The sequence below is a fragment of the Hesperophylax consimilis genome, chromosome 19 (genome assembly GCF_061612785.1).
Source record: "Hesperophylax consimilis isolate HC1 chromosome 19, BYU_Hcon_1.0, whole genome shotgun sequence".
Classification (NCBI taxonomy): domain Eukaryota; kingdom Metazoa; phylum Arthropoda; class Insecta; order Trichoptera; family Limnephilidae; genus Hesperophylax; species Hesperophylax consimilis.
Window position 1 is genome coordinate 17,047,018 of NC_142854.1, and position 24,487 is coordinate 17,071,504.

At 34.6% G+C, this 24,487-nt stretch overlaps 1 protein-coding gene across 2 annotated transcripts in view; it reads left to right on the forward strand.

Moving 5' to 3' along the window:
• The window catches only part of LOC149414903 (hormone receptor 4-like), a 42,228-nt gene extending 29,694 nt beyond the window's left edge, over nucleotides 1-12,534 (forward strand). Inside the window, exons 5-6 of one of the 2 annotated variants that reach the window (XM_089643222.1) lie at nucleotides 4,962-5,077; nucleotides 7,443-12,534. In XM_089643222.1, coding sequence (XP_089499348.1) covers nucleotides 4,962-5,077; nucleotides 7,443-7,523 — 197 coding nt within the window. In that variant the 3' untranslated portion in view covers nucleotides 7,524-12,534. The remainder of the gene's footprint in view (nucleotides 1-4,961; nucleotides 5,078-7,442) is intronic. The other variant, XM_089643223.1, reaches the window with a different exon arrangement.
• The last annotated feature ends 11,953 nt before the right edge of the window (nucleotides 12,535-24,487 follow it).

Genomic DNA, 24,487 nt, shown 5'->3' on the forward strand with positions numbered 1-24,487 from the left:
CAACCTATTTTGTGCGTGTAAATAGTTTTTTATAGTAATTGTTAAAACAGTGTAATTTCCAGAAATGTTTAATGTTTATAAAATATCAGTGTTTCTTTAAATGCTTCACTTGTCGATACATTTTTACTCTTTAAATAAGTCGTGTTTTGCTCAATATTTTCACAACAACGCCTATCAATTACAATATTTTTTTAATAAAATAATTAAAACACTTTGTTTTTACCACGATAATCTTTATTTTTTATATAAAGTCAACATGTTTCGAGAACGATGTTCTCTTCATCAGGACAATTAATGTACTAAAAATTAATTGTTCTGATGAAGAGAACATCGTTCTCGAAACATGTTGACTTTATATAAAAAATAAAGATTATCGTGGTAAAAACAAAGTGTTTTAATTATTTTATTAATAAAATGGTGCCACAAAGTGAAATTGCAAAATTTGAAGAAGAAAATATTTTTTTTATATTAGCGCGCTCGCTCTAACATTCATATTTACATTATCTCCCTTTCAAACCATCTTCAGTAATCTTTTTCTTTTTGAACGCTTACTGCGTAGCCTTAATGGATTTTTAAAAAGTTGAAAAATTTGATTCGTGAAAAACTTTTTCACCTCCGACAAGTGCCAAGGTTGAGGATTTTTCCGTGACGCGTCGGAAAAGTAGAAAGAAATACGCGGAATAGAATGATTTCAAGTGTAAAGCATGCCGCCGTTATTAATGGACGAATAACGCTTCATTTACGATTCGTTGTCACTGCCTATCACTGCTGTAAGTGGGTTAAAAGCTGCAAACATTACGACAAAATATAATTAATATTACCCCACTACTGACAGCGAGCCGCCATTTCCATTAGCGCATGCGCGGAAGCTCGTAAATTTGACGCCCGTGCGAATTACAAGAACGCATCAAAGTTACAACTCGCTGCTCAAGATGCAATAATACATATTTTTTAGCATCGCGAACATTTCATGCGTTACTGCGCGTGGTTTTGTAAAATTACTTCAGTGTTTACTACACATAAATATTTATATTATTTTTGTACGAAGTAAGTAGGTAGATACTTTTACGATTTTTTTTATTGTTTGCTCACGATGTTGGGAAAGGTTGTATCGCATCGTTGAAAATGTAAATGGCGGATAGATATTGTGTAACGCGCCATTCAAATTTATCTAAGTAGGGACTGAATATTTCAAGAAACGCATGGATTCTGAATAATTCAGATCATTCATTCGCCCATGTCCATGATTTTAACGATCACGGACGACGATAAATTATTTAAACACCAGTTTATTTTTTTCTGTAAAATAAACGTGATTTATTTTATTGAACCCTCGTCTAATTATTGATATTAATCTTCTGATTTTACCCAAAACACTAAGCTTGTTAAAAATAATTTATCTGAAAAGCTTCAAAAAAGTTCCGCCGCTTCACTACGACATTTTATATCGCATCTCGCAACGCGAAGGACATAAACTCACTTTCCTCTAGATAATTTATTTGCTGCACTAATACATACAAGAGCCACACTATATTGTAATAAAGTGAGGTCGTGTGTATGCGTGTATGCATGTGAGCCTTCCAAAATTCAGCGATATAATAATGAATACATTTTCGGTAGATACCTACGCACTTACTGACGAAAATCAATAAAATTTAAAAGAAAACTGATTATTTGATATATCTGATTCAATATTATTTTGTATCTTGTGTCTGCCTCGTGTTGAATGGCATATTTAATTAGTTGAAGGTACTGTCTAACGTTTTATGAATGGCGCGTCATTACAATTTTCCTCAATCATTAAAAAAACGTGTGATCGAATAACAGAAGGCAGAATTCTCTCGCGGATAGTCGAGTGCAAATGGCCGTGCAGTGAACGCGAAAGTGTTGGTGACACTCCGTAGAAAGGGTAACGAAAGCCAGGGTTGCCACAATAGGGATAAGAAATACGAAATTAATATATTTGTATTAATAAATTTTTTGACTTGAACCCTGATTTATGATATGACTATTTATCTTTTATAAATAGTTTAGGATGCAGCCGAATTCTTTTTAAAAATATTTATATAAAAGCCTTTATCTATGTTGACTCCGCAGTGGAATTTAAAAGGGGTTTAAAATAGTACAGGAATGACAAATGCAGATTTGTGGCAAAACTATGTAAGACCGTATTACGAACAATATGAAGATTCGAAAATAATGCAAGGCTGATGTAAGCGTAATGAACTAGATTGATTACGCTATGATGGTTTTGGATAGTATTTATCCAAGGACGTAAAAATTAGTGTCAAAATATGATGCGCAATTGAATGAAATAATAAGTCAGGGTAACAAGCCCCAGGAAAACCCGGCGCGATCACGTTTTAACCGTCTTAAACGCAGAGTAAATATTATGCGGCGCGTGAGAATGGATTAATATATAAGTAAAACCACCCTATGCCTTGTTTATGTATGCGAACGCTGAAAAGAATCTAATAAGTGAGACGTTAAATGTAGAGTTTCGTTTCATCGACCAACAAAGTTTAGACAGGGCGTGTGGATGTTAAAAATGACACCGAAACTAACATTAATTTTGGTTTCTAATGTTGGGTTACGAAAAAATTTATCAAAAGGAAATCGCATTATCGCAGTCAAAAGATCGCAAGAAGCATTGCTTTTTATCTTTTGTTGGTCCCAGGGACCAAATTTGTCTTCTAAAATATTATGCTTTCGTAGCGAGGTGACGGAATCAAATGATGAAATTACTCATAGGTAGGCCGAATTAATCGACCGATTTTGTAAGACAATTTTGTACAGTTAATATATCGATGGTTTCGTTTAAATAGACGTGTAAATAACGTTTCCATCACTTCTGTCCGAATTATTTTGATTTTAAGTAACCTATATACAGATATTCAAATTATTGGTAATCCGGTTAAAAACGGGATTGGAGGCCATTGCCTGATAAACTTTTAGTAAACTCTTAATATATCGGAACATGTGTTCATTTGCCTTGGTAATATATAATGACGAAATGCGAAAATATTATGATTTTTATAGCGAGTGTTCCGACATCGTGATAATAATATATTCGTAGTTTACTAAAAGTTTATTCGTTAAGGTCCCGCAATCCCGTTTTAGCCGGATTAGAAATATTTTAAAGAGATTGTTAATAAATTAGCAATACTCATTTTTCTCCGTGTATAAAAAACTTACAATGTTTTTGGAATTGCAGATACATTATTTAAACGGTACAATTAAAACGACTTACATCTGTAATATTATTTTGAAAAGTTGTACAAATCGAATAAATAAACGGGATTTAAATATTACGCCGCGCGTAAGATCAGAATAGCGAAAAGCTTTAACCCAACGCTGAACCAGTGCTCAACAATCTATAAGTAAAACAGTTTGTTTCGCATGGCAGTGCATCCGAGTGATGATGTAAGATAGTTAATTAATTATTTATTACATAAAAGCAAAAGGGGTGTCAACCCTGTGTTGCGCGCGTGTATTAGTGTCTTGTGAGGTCGACGCCTGCCGGCGGTCGTTGCCCCGCGCGCCTGACCCACTGAGCGAACGCCAATAATAAATATAATATAATAATAATACCGACTGCGACAGCCTACAATCCTACACGACCGTTACGTCGCGCATTGTTGGCGGTTGCGTTCCTCGCTGACTTGTTACGTAGCGCGGGAAAATACGTCAACGCCATCTAGCGGCCGGTAGTTGCGTCACGTCGGTAATGCAGTTTCATTATGCGTCGGAAATAAAGATTTATAATATCTATGGTTATTATTATTTCTTTACAATGTAGGGCATCAGGAAATGCTTTTACCGGCGTTATTTGAAAATCATTTTTATACTGCCATTTTTTGTTGAAAATCACCTGAACGAGCGGCGCTTGACAATGAATAGGTTGAAATCATAGAATGAATAATTTATTTTATGGTTGAAATAATATTTTTTTATTATGCAGGGTTTCCAATGAGAGGTGTTATTTTGAATAGCCCGCTATTTCGGTAGGTGTTATTTTTGAAGCTGTCATTTTTTGACATTTGACAAGTAGAAACTACACCATTAATAAAAATGGAACGATACACGCTTCAACAACGCATTGAAATTATTAAAATTCACTTGAGTGAATCAAATGCAAATCATCTTGAGTGATGAGGCCCATTTCCACCTCGGTGGCTTCGTCAACAAGCAAAATTGTCGCATCTGGGGCTCGGAAAACCCAAGAGTTATTGTTGAAAAGCCTCTCTATCCTCAACGTGTGACTGTTTGGTGCGGTTTATGGTCCGGAGGAGTCATTGGACCTTACTTTTTCGAAAATGAGGCTGGAGCAACAGTTACGGTGAATGGATTGCGCTATCGAGAGATGATTAATGATTTTTTATGGCCGGAATTGGATGGTATTAATCTGGACAACGTTTACTTCCAACAAGACGGCGCTACGTGCCACACAAGCAACGAAAACATTGATCTTTTACGATTGAATATCAAAATAACACCTCTTATTGGAAAATCCTGTACTTACATAATATTAAGTATTTCTTGTGAATGAAAAAGATTTTTTTTTTGGTAAAGTAGCCGAATTCCGCTGTACGTTTAAATATGCAAAAATAATACTTAGTTTCAACTTAATTACTATGAGAAACAACTGTTCGTTGGGGGATGGAAAAACATACACGAAAAAGCTTATCAGTTCTTTAGTTTGGGATATTTTAATAATTTATGAGTGTTTTCTAACCTTCCCGTAGTACTGTAAATCGCATCTACTCACAACAGCGCCCGTCCTTTATTTCTACCTACACCCCAAACGCATAGTTTTCATTGCATCTGCTTGATAGTCCGTCTCGGCAACAGTATTTCTTATACATCACAGTATATTTTCGATTGTTTCTATTATCTATGGGTATCGTACCAGCCATAAAATACGAGAATGTAAATAAATGTATTTTCCGGCTTTGTTTCAGAAGAAGAGCTTGAAGGCATCCAGGACCGCTACGTCCAGGCGCTGCGGAGCTTCCTTCAGCACACCGCCCCACACCACCCCGCCCGGCTACACGATCTGTTCGCCAGAATACCTGAGGTAAGTTATAGATTACTAGCTGACGTATACCAGACGTTGCCGGGGGTTTTCCTTAGAGGATAGACATATACCATCGAGGACTCTTCTGAAGTCTTTTTTAAGATATACAAATCCGTTTTACATTATTTTGATGAATCTCATAAGGTTTAGCCAGCGTTAGCAATGTAAGCGCCCAAACAAAAAAAATTTACGCCTCATTACAAAACATAGACTTTTCTCTACTTTCTATAAATATAATATGCATGTATTTTATATATAAACCTTCCGGAAGAAATTCTCTGAATGATAGTGAAAAGCTTATCAACATACGTTGCGTAGTTTAGAAGGACTAAGCACGCAAACAGACAGACACGGATAGCGAATTTATTTTATACTATCTAGAGATGCCCACTACCATATCTCTTACCTGCCCTCCTATATTTACCTTATACTCCAGTCCTTGATACGCTTCACTTCATTCTATTCAGCTATGTCTCCTGGTTCGATAATATAATATTCGATAATATTCGAGTGGGACATTAGCATTGCCACCATAGATGAAATTTAGATTTATCATACTATGTCTTATAGCTATTAGTGCTTTCTCCTATATTTACCTTATCCCCAATCCCTCTGATAAACTTCACCGGGCTTGTTATTAACACAGCGCCCTTGAGGTGTTTTTGCACAAAAACGGCGCTATACAAGTCATCCAAGTATTTTATTTTATGCTTCCGATTTTGTTGTCCGGGTTAAATCTTCCCCATAGGAAAAACTAAACCCTTCCACTCACTTTTCCACAAATGATCAGCTAGTCAATCAACACTATGTAAGTGCATTATATAAGTAAAATAAATACAAAACAATACAAGAACAACAACACGTCAACTCACCAGATATCAAATGGGAAAAAAATTCACCGTCTCCAGATATTTTCATATCAGAGGGTTCGGCTCGGTAGAACTTCTAACAGGGCCTATAAATCCTACTGATCCCTCAACATAAATATTTAAAAAATCTTTTGTTATCCTACATGTATTCAAAATGACCGACTTTTGCATCTTTATATATAAATTTTTTGATAGATCTAATACGCCTAAATTTTTAATTAGAGAGCTAGGTATATGCCAGTAGCCGAAATAACGAATGGTAATATTTTTATAGTCTGAGAATGCCAAATTCTTTTTATTTCATTTCCTAAATCTGTGTATTTTCTTATTTATTATTATTATTATTATTATTCAGCTTTATCTACTGGTTCCACGACGTGGATTCTCAGATATCTGATTGTGACATTAGCATTGCAATGTTTCAAATGTCAAATTCTTCATATACTACGCATTGCAGTTATTGGCGCTTCCTCTTATGTCTACATTATTCCCCAGCAGTGGCGGCTCGTGACTTTTGGGTGTACTGGAGCGCTAATATTACAAACAATGGCATTAATGATATTGTTGTATAATGTACAATTTTTCAAACTTAGTACCTTATCACACTCAAAAGTCACAAGCTGCCACTGTTCCCCAGTCCTTTTGATAAACTTTACCAGGGTTTTAAACTCAACCAGTAACCCAATAACAAATTGGGTTACTGGTTCCACAAGATGACTTCCCAGGTATCCGAGTTCCTATTCCTCTACTTGAGGGAGTATGGCTACTACCCGTGGCTCTATCCCACTGACTTTCTCTTGGGCATGCTCGGTATGATACCATCTACGCGTCAGAAGAGATGTGTATATTGTATCACACTACTTCAAACTATTTCGTGGATGGTTTGAAAATCCGACTATCATGGAGAGTATTAGTCTCTATGTTCCTGATGGTTATCTCCGTCACCGACAGCATAGACTGTTTTATCTCCCGGCCTGCAGGACTAACTTGCCTGCAGGACATGCCGGTGGGGAGAGCAGTCTTGCTTTTGAACAGAATCAATTCGGATATCGACATATTTAGCATCGGTGAGGCTGCCTTTAAAAGGCAAGCTCTATTGATGCTACACTGCTTATTTATTATGTATTTAAATTTTTTTTTTATTGAATTAAGTTATTGGCACCATAGGTGAATTAACGCAATTTCTTTATCCCATTTTCTATAGCTATCAATGCTTTCCACTCCCCTGACATCTGCAAATGTTCAATTTTACTGGAATTTTCTTTTTTCGAATAACAAGTTTAACCGCCCTTCCCCATTACACTGGTCCACTGTACAGTGTTTGCATCAACATTCGCTGCGATATCTACATATTACACAAACATATGTAACTCCTTACACACTAATGTTTAATCCTACGTGAATATGAACCATCCTTTCAATACTTTGAGTCTTTATTCATTAACTGCTCTCTCATTGATTTGTTTACGTTTTCTTTAATGACTATTTGTTTTCAGATTCAGGCAGCAGCCGCCCTACTATTGGAGAGCAAGATGTTCTACGTGCCCTTCGTACTGAACTCGGCCGAGGTTAGGTAGTGGCTGGCCCTGTGTGGCGGAATTTGTTCGTAGCCACTAGGATCTTCCTCGCTGAAACCCCACTAATGCTTGCAGACAGTTGAAATGAATCAAACGACCCCGGTTATAGAGTAAAACAACTAGCCCCCCATGCTTTAGGCAGTTGAAGAATAAAATTACGACTGACCCCCAATAATTTGAGGCAGTTGAAGAATAAAAATAACGACTGACCCCCAATAACTTGAGGCAGTTGAATAATAAAATAACGACTGACCCCCCAATAACTTGAGGCAGTTGAATAATAAAAGAACAACTGACCCCCAATAATTTGAGGCAGCTGAAGAATAAAATAACCCCTTTACCCCCAATAATTTGAGGCAGTTAAAGAGTGAAGTAACTACTTGCCCGTAGCAATGAAAAGCATAAGAGACAGGTGTGTGTGGAAAGGGTTTTGAAAAGATTCAAAAATGGGACATTGGAATAAAACTTTATTTCAATCCTTTGTAATATTATTATTGGTTGAAATTAATACACATTGAAACAGTGTTAGAATATGAAAATCTCCTCACATGATCTCTTTAATTTTCAACAAGATGATATTTTAAGTCTTGTCTTTAAATAATTCTTTGAGATTATGCTTTAAAATTGTAAAAATAGTATCAACGACTGAAAATTGTACAGAATTATCAAGAGCATACGCCGTTACGTACAAATGTATTTTAGGAGTTTTGAAGAATAAAAACTATTGAACCACGGAGTTACAGAAAAAAGATCTGTATGTAGAATTACTGCACTTGAAATATATTGCAATAAAATGCAAAATGGCTTAATTATAATATAGAAAATTCACATAATATTATTGCCTTCGTCAAATTTAACACTTGCAAACGAAGCTACCCAACATACTTTGCACATTAGAATTGTGTAGTTATTTTGTTCAGGGTTTGAATGGATTCTTGTGTTATATTGAATTTGATTCGGGATGCATATTTAAAAGACTGCTAGGTATACGGGGTTTCGCGAGGAACAAACATTATTGAAGATTTGCGGTCAATTGCTGGAATGATTAAAACATACTCAGGGATGCGTACATCATATCGAGCTGTAATGAGAAGTGACTGAACGTTATGGACCAGTGTGAGGGGAAGTAAATGTGTAAATAATATTATATTATAAGTAAATATGTATTGTTAATAAAAATGTGATATTTTTAACTTAATTGGAAAAACATTTATTACGTATTATTGTGTAAAGTGGTAATTGTTGTGTATAAAGTAAAATTTTGTAACATTGTTAGACTTATAATATACACAGCTATAAGGTTAAAGACAGTTGGACATAAATTTTTCTAGCGTAAGAATGTGAATGATTCTTGCATTTATTTACTAAACTACATAATATATCATTTTGAAGGTGTCTGAACTGAACAAACTATATCCCTAAGTAATATTATGTATCAGTTAATTAGTATATAATTACATAATTATTACAAAATTAGTTTTTTCTTAGTTTGACCACTTAACTAAAATTTTGTTTCTTTTTCTCTTTAAATCACATTTGAATATAATTTTATTACATCTTTTCAATGTCCGACTGTTTTTAAACAAAGGTAGCCTTCTTCAAAACAAAAATCCGTACTTGACATCATTTAAAAAAATTATTTTATTAAAAAAAAAAACCCGTGAAAATCATTGAAAAAAAATCAAATAACCCTTAGTGTTCAACACAATGCATTTTTAATATATTATTATCGTGGTTATATTATTTTAGTTTAAAAACGTGTTATATTTACTATTGTTAGTGTGAAAAATGATTGCACCTTATTATGTTAACGCGACTAGGTAGTCATTTGTGCGTCGTTTGTATAACGTGACGCACAAACCAACAGTGCTAAGTTACCTTTGTATTTTAGGAAATAGATGTAATAGCGATGTTATTGAAAGGCCAAAGCCACGCCTACCAGTTCAAAAACCAGACACCATGGAGTTATTTAAATTCAACACCTAGAAACGAAATTACTTTCGAAGAAACCGACCATCTTTGAAAATCGCCCCACAAACTTGCGTGTGACACAGCACTATTATGCGATATTGAACTGTAAAGTAGCTTGTTGAAAATTTTCATAACAATGTTGTGTCAGATGTAACTTTATTATTCTGAGGCCAATTTTATAGTCATGCTTGACAATACTAGTGATTTCGTGGCATTTTACACTTCTTCGGAGCCAATATTGAATAATAACGTTGGCACATCACGTTAACCCTGAAAATCCAAATACCAAGTAAGTCACCGGAAAACAACTTACATTAAGAACGCTCCAATCAGCAATCTTTGAGTAATCATAGTACGCGTCTGTATTCTTTTCTTGCGTCGCCGTTTATTCCACAAATACGCCGCACATATCGTCATCATGGTTCGTGTTACGACTGGGTCGCACCTCACTGACCTCATAGTCGTCAGCGAGAGGTGGTCACTGATGGATCGATGACTACAAAATCAGCATATGATATACATAGACATCCAAATTAATAGACTTGCCCTATCATGAAATTTGTAAGAGTCGTAACTAAAATATAAAATTTTGTAAACAAGCCCAACCTTTTGTTTACCGGATTTGGGATATGTAGTTAAGTTTTTTACGCAGCCAGCAATTGTAAAAAGGACTTGTGAGATTTGCAAATGCTATCAGATTCAGTGGGACGGTCACGCCGCCTCCCGCGCTCTTTCCTGATTGGCTCGTTCATTAATTTGAACATCTATGATTGAGGCCAGCATGCCTTTGACTTTGTAGAGAAATTAATTAACCTCCATGCTGTCTCTTTGAAGTTGTTTTTTTTTGTAGCTTCTAGCTTATAATTAGCAAACAATCTATTATAATTATTATTGAGTAAACAGTACAGCACTATTATTTTATGTTCTAGTTTTCTGTTATCGTATTAACCCGAAAACTTGTTTTGGGATATGTAACTTTAACATGCATAATAATAAACATTTTCCAGTTCCATGGACGTAATTATAATTTCACCATAGTAATTAACAGTAAATATAATTATTACCTTCATTTCACATTTTCCTATTCAACTATTTATAAGATTCAACGCATTTTTTTAAATTATTTTACGAACCAAGTTATTATTTCCTTTCTTCTCTAATCTTTCTTCTCTAATCTTCTCTAATTTCTATTACATGTTACATAACTATTTTGAAGATTGTATTATTGTAGAAATACAATATTTCTAGCCCATTTTGTGTTTAAAAGGTCACTTTATCAAAAAGATGGTTGCATTTTGTATGTATAATACCTTATCATTGTTGTAACTTTCCTATTGAAAATTATTCAATTTCATTATTAACTTAACATTTGTTTTTTAGATTCAGCCTCTTTTAACAATAAGTTCTGAATATTTCAAAATTACATTTTACGCCACGTGGTTAATGCCACATAATTATAATTGATGATAACAGAATATCGTGAAATACAAATGATGATTTAAGTAAACAATGAACATATTTCACATCACATTATTCTTCTAAGATAACGTAAATTTAATAATTTTTACAATGCGGATATGTTTATTATTCTATGTGCAAAAAACAAAATGCCCGGACGTTCGTTTGCAGAAAATTATTTTTAAATTTATTAAATAGATGGCGCACTATTGAAAGACTATAATAATTATAATGATGAAATGTCAATACTCAGTCTATCATATAATTAATATTGATGGTGTAAGGTAATTGCACGATACCGAGGTATCTCCAAATGTTTTCATTCGTTTTATGCGGTTTTTGTATAACCCAATGTATTTGTTAACCAAATGCAATATGCATTATTATTATTACTATTATTATTATTGAAGATTCTCTGCCTATGTTTAAAGAAACTACCTAGTATTGTACCCCCAAATAATAATATTTCACATAATGAATAAAACACAAATCTTAGAAGTATTCGACAATTAAATTTTTTTCTAATATCACATGCTGCGTGCAACTTTCATTACATCCTTTTAAGCAACAAATTCTTATAAGGCTTACCGAAATCGAGAGATTAAGTTGATTTCTGCCATTGTATTATAGTGGCATTTCTTTTAAAAAAATTGAAACATACAAAAAATCTCAGTAAAACCATAAAAAATGCATAAATTTTGGCTCAGACTATAAAGATAATTTCAATGATTTCCAATCTTTTCTGTCTATTTTTCTATGGTTACTGTCCACAAATGATGTGCTCCACCAATCATAATATACAAATTAAATAATTTTGCGCTTTGTATCACTTAAAACTTAACGTAAAAAAACACAATACAGTTCCTGTCCTTAGAAAAAACACTTGCACGCTATAACAGTGACAATATTACACATTGTATTCATAATTATTTATTATTCCCTTTTTTAATATGTATGTTTTTACATCTCCCCGTTTATTAAGGAACCTATTTTCAACATCATTTCGTTATAATGGGATAAATTAAATAGTTAGATTTAAATGTTAAAAGTAAAGCGATATTTTTTAATTATTTTGTAAAGAGTCAATTTTTGTAAAAAATCACACATAAATACAATACGCATAAATTAAATAGTTGATATTTGCTGATCCTAAGCTAGTTTTAAAATTAATGTGTTGAAAAAATAATCTCAAAATTATTTAAAAAAAATTGTATTGTTGCATTTATAAAACTATGATCTCTCAAATTTGCCAATAGTATCTAAATTCATGAACATAGCGCATTAATAAAATTTCATTATTCATTCAGCCATTGCATCACAAATATTAGAGATTTTTTCAATGAAATAGTAATAAGAAAGAGAAAAATATGTAGATACTACTAAAGAACACTTTCAAAACTACTAAATGGTAAATCAGTTTCACCTTTCAATCAACTACCCAATGCTCTTATGTTTTCCGATTTTTAGATGGGTACCTACATAACAGATTAAATTCTCTTATTTTTGGGTGGGTACCTACATAGTAGATGAATATTCTGATTTTTAGGTGGGTATGTAGGTTCCTAGATAAAGATACAGCAGAAAATTTCTTTTTTGGGTAGGTACCCACACAAAATATATGAATATTCTCTAATTTTTAGGTGGGTACCTACAAAATAGATTAAATTCTCCTATTTTGTGTAGGTACCTACATAACAGATAAATATTCAGATTTTGAGTGGATGTGTTGGTACCTGTATAAAATGATACACCTGAAAATTTTTTTGGGTAGGTAACTACATAATAGATGAGTTTCAATGATATTTAGTTGGGTACCTACATAATATATGAATATTCTCTTATTTTTGGGTGGCTAACTACACAATAGATTAATACTTTCTTATTTTAAGTGGGTACCTACATAATGAACTAACATTCTTTGATTTTTAGGTATGCAATACCTTGTGTAAAATATCATTATTGACATTTTTTTAATGTAAATTTATTGAAATGTTTTCACACGATATCCACAAGAGAGTGTCAGATTGGAATAAATTCACCCATTTCTTCATCATCATTTAAGTTGCAAACAGTGAGTTTCAACAAACACAATATAAAAATACTGAGAGAATCGTGTTTCGTTTTTCTACTTTAGCGGAAAACGGAATTTCTCAAAAATTAATTCAAGTCTGACGGGGATTGCCTTTTTAATTGTTAAAAATATTAATGTTAATAAATTCTTAATAGTGGTTAAGTTAAATTGTTGTTGATTAGCAAGCGGGCAGAGCAAGTATCTTCGTGTAATATACATATTTATTATTCAATTAACGCTCTTCATTTTTCTACAATTTTCACTAATTCGTTTAGAAATTACTCCTATTTTGAGTTCACTTAGAAACAGATTGCGATTCAATAAAATTAAGTATTTAGCTATATTCATTACGGCTTATCTTTAATGTTCGACTGATTGGGTTACCAAGTGAAAGTTTCTGTGGAAATTTTGTTTAAAAGACAAATTAAATTAATATAACCAAATACCCTAGAATATTAATAACATTTCCAACTTCAGTAAAATGATGGCAGTATTTACTTGTGTTGGCTAGCAACTCTGGCCGCTATAATCATGCATAATATTCATAAAGTAAAACAAGTCTCACAAGTCGTACCGCTAGGAAGCGCTAGCGTAGCATGCTGCCATCAGAATGTATGTGAAATGTCAGAAGTTGGAGATATCATAACTATTCTACAGTATTTGATATAATCTTTTAATTTTGACAACATCTTACCGTAGGACTAACATGTTAGGTTAGGTTATTTTGTTTCCATTTTAAGATGAACTTAAGAGTCGCTATTGATTACTGTTTCTAAAATTCTTATTTAGGTCACAATAGTGCATCTTAACCTTCAGAACTCGACAACCATTAACCTTTTCAATCTATCCCACCACGCGGCACATTTTGATAAAACCTATGATTTAGTAGAACTTCACGGATCATATATGATGCGTCCATAAATGAATCACATATGCGACAGCCGTTTAGATAAGATTATTAATGTTATATTGGATTAAGATTAATTTGTTGTAAATTATGACAAGATGTCGTTCTCAGCCCGCTTGTGTGTCCGAAGGCATAAGACTTTTTTATAGATCATTGTAATAGCAATTAAGAGAATAATATATTATTACGATAATAATAATAATTGTTCGACGCAAAACGGTGTTTGTAAATAGAAATTAAAAATACTACCGATTTTAAAATTAATGTCGCGCGTATGAAAAACATTGATGAAAAATATAAAATTTAAATCTTATATATTTTAAATAACAATGTGTTGATTAGGTCGGTCGAAAGAATGATAAATGTCCTTATGAATATATATTCATTTATTTATGGATGATAATATGCAAAATAGACCAGTGAAATGGTAAATAAGTATTTTTTATGTAAAGAACAAATTAAATTTGTCTTATTAGGTTACTTGTAGGTTTTTTGCATTTTTTTCCATTACTGATTTCATGAAATGGTACGTGCATCGGTCCGCCGACAAGCGCGTTTTCAGTCGGGTGTCCGTACGCGCCTGCGGCTAGTTTGTTTTCTTGTCTTTTATATTTCACGAGTTACCAATGATGCCAATATGATAAAATGTTACTTTGCTTTAATTTATAAGGGCTTGGGAGATTTCCACGTCTATTCAAAAATCATATACATAACTGACTTTCTAATATTTCATGTTTCTATAATATATGTATCAAATTGTAGTATTATCAACCATATTGATGAAAAAATTATCGGTTTGTAATCTTTGTTTTATTTTTATAAAAATGGAGTAGAAAGAAAAATTAACATGGCTTCTGAATGATTATAAATCATAAGAAACAATCTTATTGTCTTTGTTTGTGAAAAGAACATTCTAGTGAAATAACTTCTTTCTAAAAGAGTTTTAAAAATTGAATTTGTGTTGCCATGATGCGGAAGTCTCCCATATTTAATTATTATTATACTAACTTAAAGTTACCTGCATTATGCAACAACCACATTCTTAAAGTACCACAAACCAACCGTGTGCAACAGGATTAATGTTACACTTAGTAAAGTAGGGGTACAATGTATTCATATTATTTGTTTGTGTTTGGGCGAGCAAATGTAAACACTTTGTTTTTTGAAAAATTGAGTTTTCTAATGAATTTTATGAGCTATTTGTTATGTTCCTTTTTAGCTAAATGTACAATAAAGAAGCTATTACCATTTAAAGACTGTTTTACTTTGCTTGATATTATTTTTCCCCTACTTAACACGAGAAAATTAAAACCTACCTGGGCAATAACCATAGACACTAACTACAAAAGAGTAGACTTGCCCTAATTGAAAATCTGGGTATCTTTTTGGCACAAGGAGGGTTGGAGAATGCTTTGAATAAATTACGACATCAGTCGTATGTTGACCACCGAAGAGCGCACATTGAAATAACCTTACCCTGCACAGAAAAGTAAGGTTCGCTGAAGTAAGGTAACGGTTTGCAGCGCACTCCATTGTGGGACTTTATTGCGCAGGGTCTGAATGTTCATTTTTAACCGAACCATCTACAAATCGGATTGCATAGAGACGCAAAAATGAGTGAGGTGAGTAAATTATAACACATTTGTAAAAGTGGCTAGCTAAATAGTGTAACAAAATATTCGATTTTGGGAACAAGCCCGAACTTTTGTTTACCCGATTTAGGGTTTACAGTTGAGATTTTTACGCAGCCAGCAATTTGCGCATTCATAAGCAGATTTTATTTTTGAAGACTAGATACTAATGGGACTATGCAAGTTGCCTATATACTGTCATTCATTTATTGACAAATCACATAAAAGGGAGCCAGTCAAGCTACTTCCCCGCTCTGCGCACTTGGTTTGTTCCCCTTTCCCTCATGGGTGGGTCTGTTGTTTCGTATGTCTATGGCAATAACCTAAAAATTCACCTAATAATTTAAAGTAGATGTTTCCATACACGTAAGGCAGCGCTTCCCAACCTATATTTCATGTGTAGAGATATTTGATGTCGATATAGCTGATGTTTGAACCACGAAATTCCAAGGCAGTTTCCATATTTTAGTCCCGGTGGTATTTGTACTAGACGATATGTCTGCAAAAGACTATAAATTTAGAGCTGCCGGTTCCGTTTCTTCCACTTCTGGGGATGCTGATGGTTGTGATGGGCTATGGGCTGCCTCCCGCACCAGGTGCTCGGAAGGTAGTGGCAGGGGAGGTGCTTTGTGTCTGCTTGATTCTGGCACCTTGCGGTGACCTAACAAGGCCGGCTGATCTTGAAGAGGTAAGCTCCAGAATATCTTCAAGCAGAGACTAGGCGTGGTGTGGGAGCTGGTGGTTCTGGGGGGATTTTCAGGGGTAGAAAGTAATAACAAGACTTGTTTGTTGGTAAAGTTGATCTGATTTATTTCTTAAAAAGGTTTAGTATTTATTTGAAATTACCGATCCGTTAACGGTCATAGCCAACCGGCTGAAAAAATTGGGGGAAGTGCAATCGCATTTTTCGATGGTTTAAGTAGCGAAGAAAATAGTTGCAATCTAACTTGCCATTAAACTAGCTTGCTAGCTTTTCCCAACTAACTAACTAACCATCACGCCGTTTCCCGCAGGGGTAGGCAGAGAGGACGGACCGCCAAACAACTCGGTCTTGGCACATACTTCTTGCCTCATTCACATTCATACATCGTCTCATACATACTCTTCTATTATTCTGACTCTTGACATGGCCAGACTCGAGTATCTGATTCACTTGATCGTGCCATGTCTTCCTCGGGCGTCCCCGACTTCTGCTACCATTCGCATTTGCATCATATATCCTCCTTACACTCCTATCTTCGCTCATTCGCTCTACATGCCCAAACCATCTAAGCGTCCCTTTCTTAATCTTACTCATTACGCTTACATCAGCCTTGCACTCTTTGCGGATCTCCACATTCCTCACACGATCAAACATGGTTTTACCCAAATATATTAGAAGAACGAGATATGCTATGTTGGCCGCCGGACCGTAGCCGGAGTACTACCTAATTAGGGTACTTTGAACGGTATCGGGACGTGTACGTACAGAAATCTGTTCTATGTATTAGTGCGGATACCTTAGCGTAAGCGAAGGTTTGCAGTAGTATTGGTGAACAAAACCGGCGACACTCGGCAAAACAATTCCACACAGTATGAACTGCTCATAGCACATCTCGTTCTTCTAATATCTTTGGTTTTACCACACATACGCCTCAGGGATCTCATTTCAACAGCATTCAATCTACTTTCATCCTTTCTTTGCCAGTTCCATGCCTCACTTCCGTACATCAAGGTAGGTACCAGCACTCCGTTGTGGACTGCTAATTTCGCTTCTTTGGGCAATTTTTTGTTAGCGCCAACGGCGTTCAGTCCTCCATTAACGGAATTACCTGCATTTAACCTTCTTTCAATATCTCTGTCAGCCTTCCCATCTCTCGTAAACATACTTCCTAAATACACAAACTCATCCACCTGCTCCAAGTATTCCTCATTCACAATTATATTGCACAATGTTTTCGTACTCTCTCTTTCAAACACCATTACTTTAGACTTACTTACATTCATCATTAACTCATTCTTCATGCATACTTCGTTCATCCTAGACACGAGAGACACATCATTTTATTTGCATTCCAGCGCACCACATTCGACTCATAATGCATTTTAGCTATTTCATTCAAAATAAATATAATACACTAGTGGGCCTGGGCAGACGTTGTCATGCCGCAGACCGCCATAAATAAAAAAAGTATTAAATCTATATCTAAGATGAGAGACAAAATACCATAATGATTCTCTAGCGACGAGCCATTCAAAGTGTGTAATATCCTTGATGTTCATGTTTACATAAAGAGTTATCACAGGAAAAAACATCGAAAAACTTAAAAAAATTAACCATAAATATATTATGAGAAGTCACACCAGTATCTCCTAGTCCCAAGGAGCAGTTGGACAAATAATCGAAGACGTAATATACATTTCTGAGACCAAAATTGAAAAGTGAAATCCCACCCAGATATGAACATTAAAACGGTCCAATAATTACTCAATACTTAATTTTATTAGCTCGGGTAAAGAGTCTGAAAATTTTTGAAATAACGTCACTTTAAATTATAAATACACTAGTGGATCCAACGCAATACTTCGCTATTACTAATTTCTTTCCCGGGCACCTCCGAAATCTTCCACCATTCACTACTGTATACCACAATGTTACTGTTTAAAAACTATATTACGTCGACTTTAATTCCACTCAGTATCTCATTACGGTGCAGAGATATTGCGTTAAGGATTCCTCAGGCGTACCCGGCATCTTCTACCTTTTAACCTTTCCCTTACTGTGCTAAAAAAATCCACGCGTTCCGGTGCTGTGTAGTCAATACACATATCAAAATAAGCGATTTAATATAGTAAAAATATGAATATTCATAGCCAATCGATTATGTTTATTACATTTTATATCAAACGTGATAATAATTGTAATTTAATTGCTGAAAACATGAAAAAACCATCGGCAGATGCTAAAGAAACGTGCGAGGAGTCCACATCTAACAACGGTTCGCGGGCGACTGGCTAGCGGCTGGCTGCTGGCACAAACACAGCTGTGTGGTCGTAGGTATCGATGGTCTAAATCAAAATACAACTGCAGACGTGTGGATGTCTCATGTTCCCGCATAGCGAATTAAAGCGGGACATCAATAGCGTGTCATTTCCTCGCACACTCTTCGTGTATTAGAATCACACGGTTGATTGTATTGGTGTATTTGTTCCGGATTTTTAACAAAAATCTCAGATTTTTAATTGAATTTGAAAACTATGTAAAATATTATTTTTTAATTCAGTGCATAAATGTATAACGGAAGACTACCTAAAATTTGAACACACAATTTATTATATTTATAGAGTTATTAAAGTTATTAGAAGCAATGTGTAGTAAATACACACCACAGATAAGGAAAGGTTAAACATCTCTAAACACTCTTTGCACTAATAACAACAAAATTTGATATTTTCAGTGATATTGGTTGACTACTTTTCACATGCTGAATTTTTATATATTAAGATTAGAAACCATTCAGAATATAAGTCAACTAATATAAAACGTTGTCCTGTCACAGACCGCCTTCTATGTAGGGAAGTTAAAATTTGTGGTTGTATGTATTTTTGGACGAGAAATCTGAAACAGCGTCACCTATCGGGTCCAAAACTATCCTATCTTTCAAGCTGGAACCAACCATACAAATTCACAAAATTTCATTGAATTACATGTAATTTTTATATATTAAGATTTGACATTTTTGTTCATGTCTTGTCAATAATAATAGCACAACTACATAATAATATTAAAATAGGTTTTTTTGTTGTCTAGTTTTTTGTATTTATTTTTTTGTTAAACCAAACTAAGAACCAATTTTAGGTTCTTAGGTTCATATTATATATATATATATATATATATATTATATTATAGACTTCACAGTCTCAGAAATAAATACTCTGATCTGGGAGATATATTTCATCTTAAAAATAATCAATATAAATATTGTTTATTTCAATTCTTTTATAGATCGAGACACAAATAGACATCTATAATTTCCGCAATATATATATTTTTATTTTTATTTTGAATATCTATTTATGTGAGACTTCTTATCATTTTTACTAATGTATCTTATTTTATTATATGCTTTTGTTGTAACATTTAATATTTTTTCTTTTTTCGTTGTATTATGTTTCCTTTATTGTTTTAATTTTGTAGAATCTATAATAACTGTGATACTCTATATTAAACTTTGTAGTGTGTAAAAGCCCATTAGGGCGTGTAATAATAATAAATAAATAAATATTTTGGCTTAAATAAGAGAAAAAAAAGGTACTAAGATGCATTATTTACTATTTCCGGTGGCTGAAATAGTTGTTTCGCATTGTCATTCATTGATTTATATATAAATAGAGTCTACATTCCTTGCAAAATTTGTGTAAAATATTGTTCCCGTGTGGGAAGTAGGAAGGGGGTGTGGTGGCTGTTGATGTTGAGCGAACTCAACGAACGGAGTCGCCGATGACCGCCTGGTGCGCCACGGCCCGGAGAACTTGAAGCATCATGAAGTTATCGCCGGAGAACTGACCGCGCGAGCACTTGTAACCGACTGAAGCCTATGGTATCTCACAGCGGACAAGTAACCGATGGGTAATTATTCGGGGTCGCTAGCCACGCTTAATACGATTTTTTTAAAAATAAAACCTTTTGATTCACCTTAATTACAATAAAAGGTAACTATCTGCATTTGGGAAATTTTTATTTTAACATTTTAATTTTTAACTAAGTAAAATGTAAATTATTTGGGATGACAACCATTTCCAATAATTTCTGTTAAGTGTCAACGATATTTTTATATGTTGGTATTCCCGAAACAACATGCGGGGCAAGTTGAAACCATACCATTTAATTCATGCATATTAGGTAGGTACTATTTCGGAGGAACACTGGAAATAAAATAAAATTAAATTAGGGTATTAAGGTAAGTTTCTTTTAACAATTTTTGTATGTAAAAAAACTTAACTTAACATCTCCTTACCTGATCTAACCTAACGTAACATATACTAACCTAAACCAACCTAACCTAACCTAACCTAAACTAACCTATCCTATCCTATTCTTACCTGTCCTAACCTAACCTATTCTTACCTGTCCTAACCTAACCTAATCTAACCTATCCTAACCAGTGGCGGCTCGTGACTTTTCAGGAACTCCGTTAAAAATCTTCATACAAAAAATCAAATTTTCGACAAAAAATAAAAAATCATTTTGGACTAATCAACATCAAAAATTTCTAATTTTTCAAACTTGGCACTCTACCACACTCACGAGCCGCTACTGATCCCAACCTAACCTATCTTAACCTATCCTAACCTAACCCACCCTATCTTAACCTAACCTATAATAACCTAACCTTTTTTTAAATATTTCTTTATTTATAAAACATGCCTAAATACCTTTTATTTTGAAAGTTCCACCAAAATAGTACCTACCTAATTTACATAGAGTAAATGGTAACTCTAGCCATTTGTATGGTATCAGAAATACCAACATAAGAAAATGTCATCAACAGAACATATTTTGGGTGTAATAAAAAATTAAAATGCAAAAATTTAAGGTAATTATTTAAGGTTAGCTCTATCTATATACCTTAATGTTGTTATCAAACTAATTCAAAGTGTTTTTAAAATAATTTGTGCGTATTACATGTCAAGTAATTCTGGATTATTACCATAATATTATACTGTACGACAACTGAGCTTTTAAAATCATCATTATCCTACATAAAATACGTGCAAAACTTACCAGAAATAGCAAAACATTGACCGTAGTAAATGACATGGCAGACATTGACGCATAAATGCCATAAATAAACTACTCAACGTTGACGTTTGAATTGTTTTGTTTCATTATTTGATGAAAGTCAATGTCAACTACATAAATATACCACTCTCTAGATCGATATCTTCGGGCTTTTTGTATGTAACGGAATTATACAGTACTTAACCACAGAAATACAATCAGTACCTACCGTGCGGAGCAGAGCAGTAGACAAGGTAGAGGAAACTCAAGGCCATTTAAAAAAAGATTCGACCATAGACAACATAATTGCTCTCAGCCTACTCTATTCATTCACTAGCCCAAAAAAACTATTATAAAAATAAAAATGTCCTTGAAGCAGAAAAATGTCGAAATGTTTTCCAAGGGCAAGGTTCATCTGACTAAGAAAATAAACTTTTACAGTGCATTTCCTTAAGATGAAACTTGTTAATCTGAGAAGAAGAAACCCAAAATGACAAGAAATTTGCAAAAACACTGAAGAAAATTTCCAAAACATGATTGTCCGGCAGTACGACGAAGAATTCCGACATTTTTCAGCCTCATGAACTCATGGTTATATATGTTTAAAAATCTTTAATTTCACCAAAACAATAAGATAATACAGGATAACACTAATCAATAACATGAATAAGTTTATCGATATAATAAATAACATTTATACGTTTTTAGCATTGTTCAAAAAACCGAACGAATAACCTAAAAGCTGTCAATTCACTTTAAACTTGAACTTACGTAGGTAGGTTTGTTACAATTCTACTTAAGGGAAGTTAATAATTAATATTATTCATGTAAAAGATAAGGAGGAACGAGTACAAAAAAAAGAAGTTACTTAAGTTCAAACACGATTAAACTTTATTTAAAAAAAATGTATAAAGAAGGGTTAGTCTTAATCTAGCTTAATGATAGTTTTAAATTGTAATTCTTAAAATTAATTGTCCTTTTTCTTAATCCTAAATTATTGTTCATTCAATGTCTTAAAAGTTGGGTCACGTTACGAGATAAATATGGAAAAATTGTTCAGGCACTTCCCTTTACGATGATTCTGGAACCGCGTACTCCACGTTCGCACTTATCACTGATACACAAAAAAAAAGCGGCAACTTGGGCTGGTTCCGAAGGGCGGAATCAGTTCAGCTTGGGTGGGCCAAGGCTCCGAAGGGCGGAGTCCGCAGGCAGCGACTTCTGAGAGGGCAGCTTCCTGGGCGGAAGTCTGGCGACCACTTTGGCTTCCTGGGCGGAAGTTCGCGGGGTTACGGGAAGAGCCTCTGTGACCGCTCCAAGGGGGAGGGCAAGAGGTTTCTCGGCGGACGCGAGATGGTGACTCCTGAGAGGCGAGAGCGTGACTGTCGAGAGGGCAGCTTCCTGGGCGGAGGCCCCTCGGCGACCGCCCCAAGGGGGGCGAGATGATGACTGTCTGACTGGGTACTCTTGACTCGGGACTGTTGGTTGCGGAATCTGTCTTCAGCTGTTGAGGCGAGATCGTGACCGCCGAGAGGGCAGCCTCCTGGGCGGAGGCGCCTCGGCGGCCGCCCCAAGGGGAGGCGAGATGATCACTCTCTGACTGGGTACTGGATACTGGATACTGTTTTTGGTTGCGGAATGTGTTGAGCTGCGCAATCCGGCGACCGTAGCGCACCTGTCGTGGGGTGCTGGAACTAAAGTGGTTCCGCTTTACACCACTTCGGTGCGTTGTCTTGAGTCCATGGCGCTGGCATCGACATTCTCACCGTAGTCGTTATTATTATTTTAAAAGATGCTAAAATGACATTTGTACAAAGCTTTCAAACAATTACAATATGGCCTAGCCTTGGGCGAAGGTTTTTATTGCCGGGTCGCTGGTTTAACAATACACCCATTTCGGATTACGACTTGATGAGGGTCTAGAGCTAAATCTGCCGACTAATGGGTGTATTGCTTGAGTTGGCTTTCTAAATTTTTATTGCGATTTCCGGCCAGGCTCTTTACTAAATACTTAATGTCTAATAATTCGAACTGCCGCCTCCATCTGCGTGTAAAATCACAGAGACAAATGCTGGAGCACGTGTTCGCTTTGGTCTTTCTGTGAATTCAAGTCATGTATATACCTAGGGACATATCAGGTTGAATATATGTTTGTAACTCGCTAACACTATACTGGCTTATATTGTATTTTTATCACGAACAACTTTAACACGCAATATTTTCGACGGAAATGATAGTATTTCGGCAGCAAATGACAACCCGCGTGTATAAATAAACCATTCTCATTTTGTTTGAATGATTTGAAATTGTCAAACGGCAAAATTCCGTCATCTCTTTCTGTTACACGAGTCATTATGATAGAGAGCGAGAGATCAAACCAATCATTCTGCTCTCACCAATGAGATCTGAGCTTTTAGCCATATTATTCGTTTTCTATAAGAATTTTGAGGTGGGCGTGGCGGTTTCAAATGGGTTTCGAGGCCAAAGCTTAGTTAAATGCCCCTGGTCAACTACATTGACAGTTTAGTTTTGCATAGAAAACGTCAGAAATACGTTCAATACTGTTCAATACGTTCCTCTATTAAAATCATAGACATAACGTGTATGTACTTCCTCAACTTCAAGGTCAAATCGGGTCTCCGACTCCAGCGACAAAATGTTTTCAAAACATCCGACAAAAACAAAAACATTGATCGGGATCACCAATGTTTTTTTTTTCCATCGGTCACGGAAAATAAAAAAAAAAACATTGTGGTCGTGCCCCAATACAGCACAAAAATACAAGTCACGTTGTATTCGGTGAAATAATTATTGTGAATGGTATATTTATGCCGTTGATATTAAATAAATAAATTTATACTAATCACAAAAAATGTAGAACCGCTTATGAAAGAATAGCCATTCAAATAATGTGTGTGTGTACGGATGAAATAGCTATATGAACGACCCGCTAACATGTTTCCACTTGACCTATTTCAGTGAAACCACTCATGTTGTCACAGTTACGCATCTTCACCCTATTAGTTCATCTAAGCCCTTCCCTAGTGCTTTTTAAAAATTATTTTTGTTGGATGTTTTGAAAACACGTTGTCGCAGGAAATGAACCTCAATATTTTTTACTTTAATTTGAAAAACATATTTTATATATTCAATTCATACCAAACG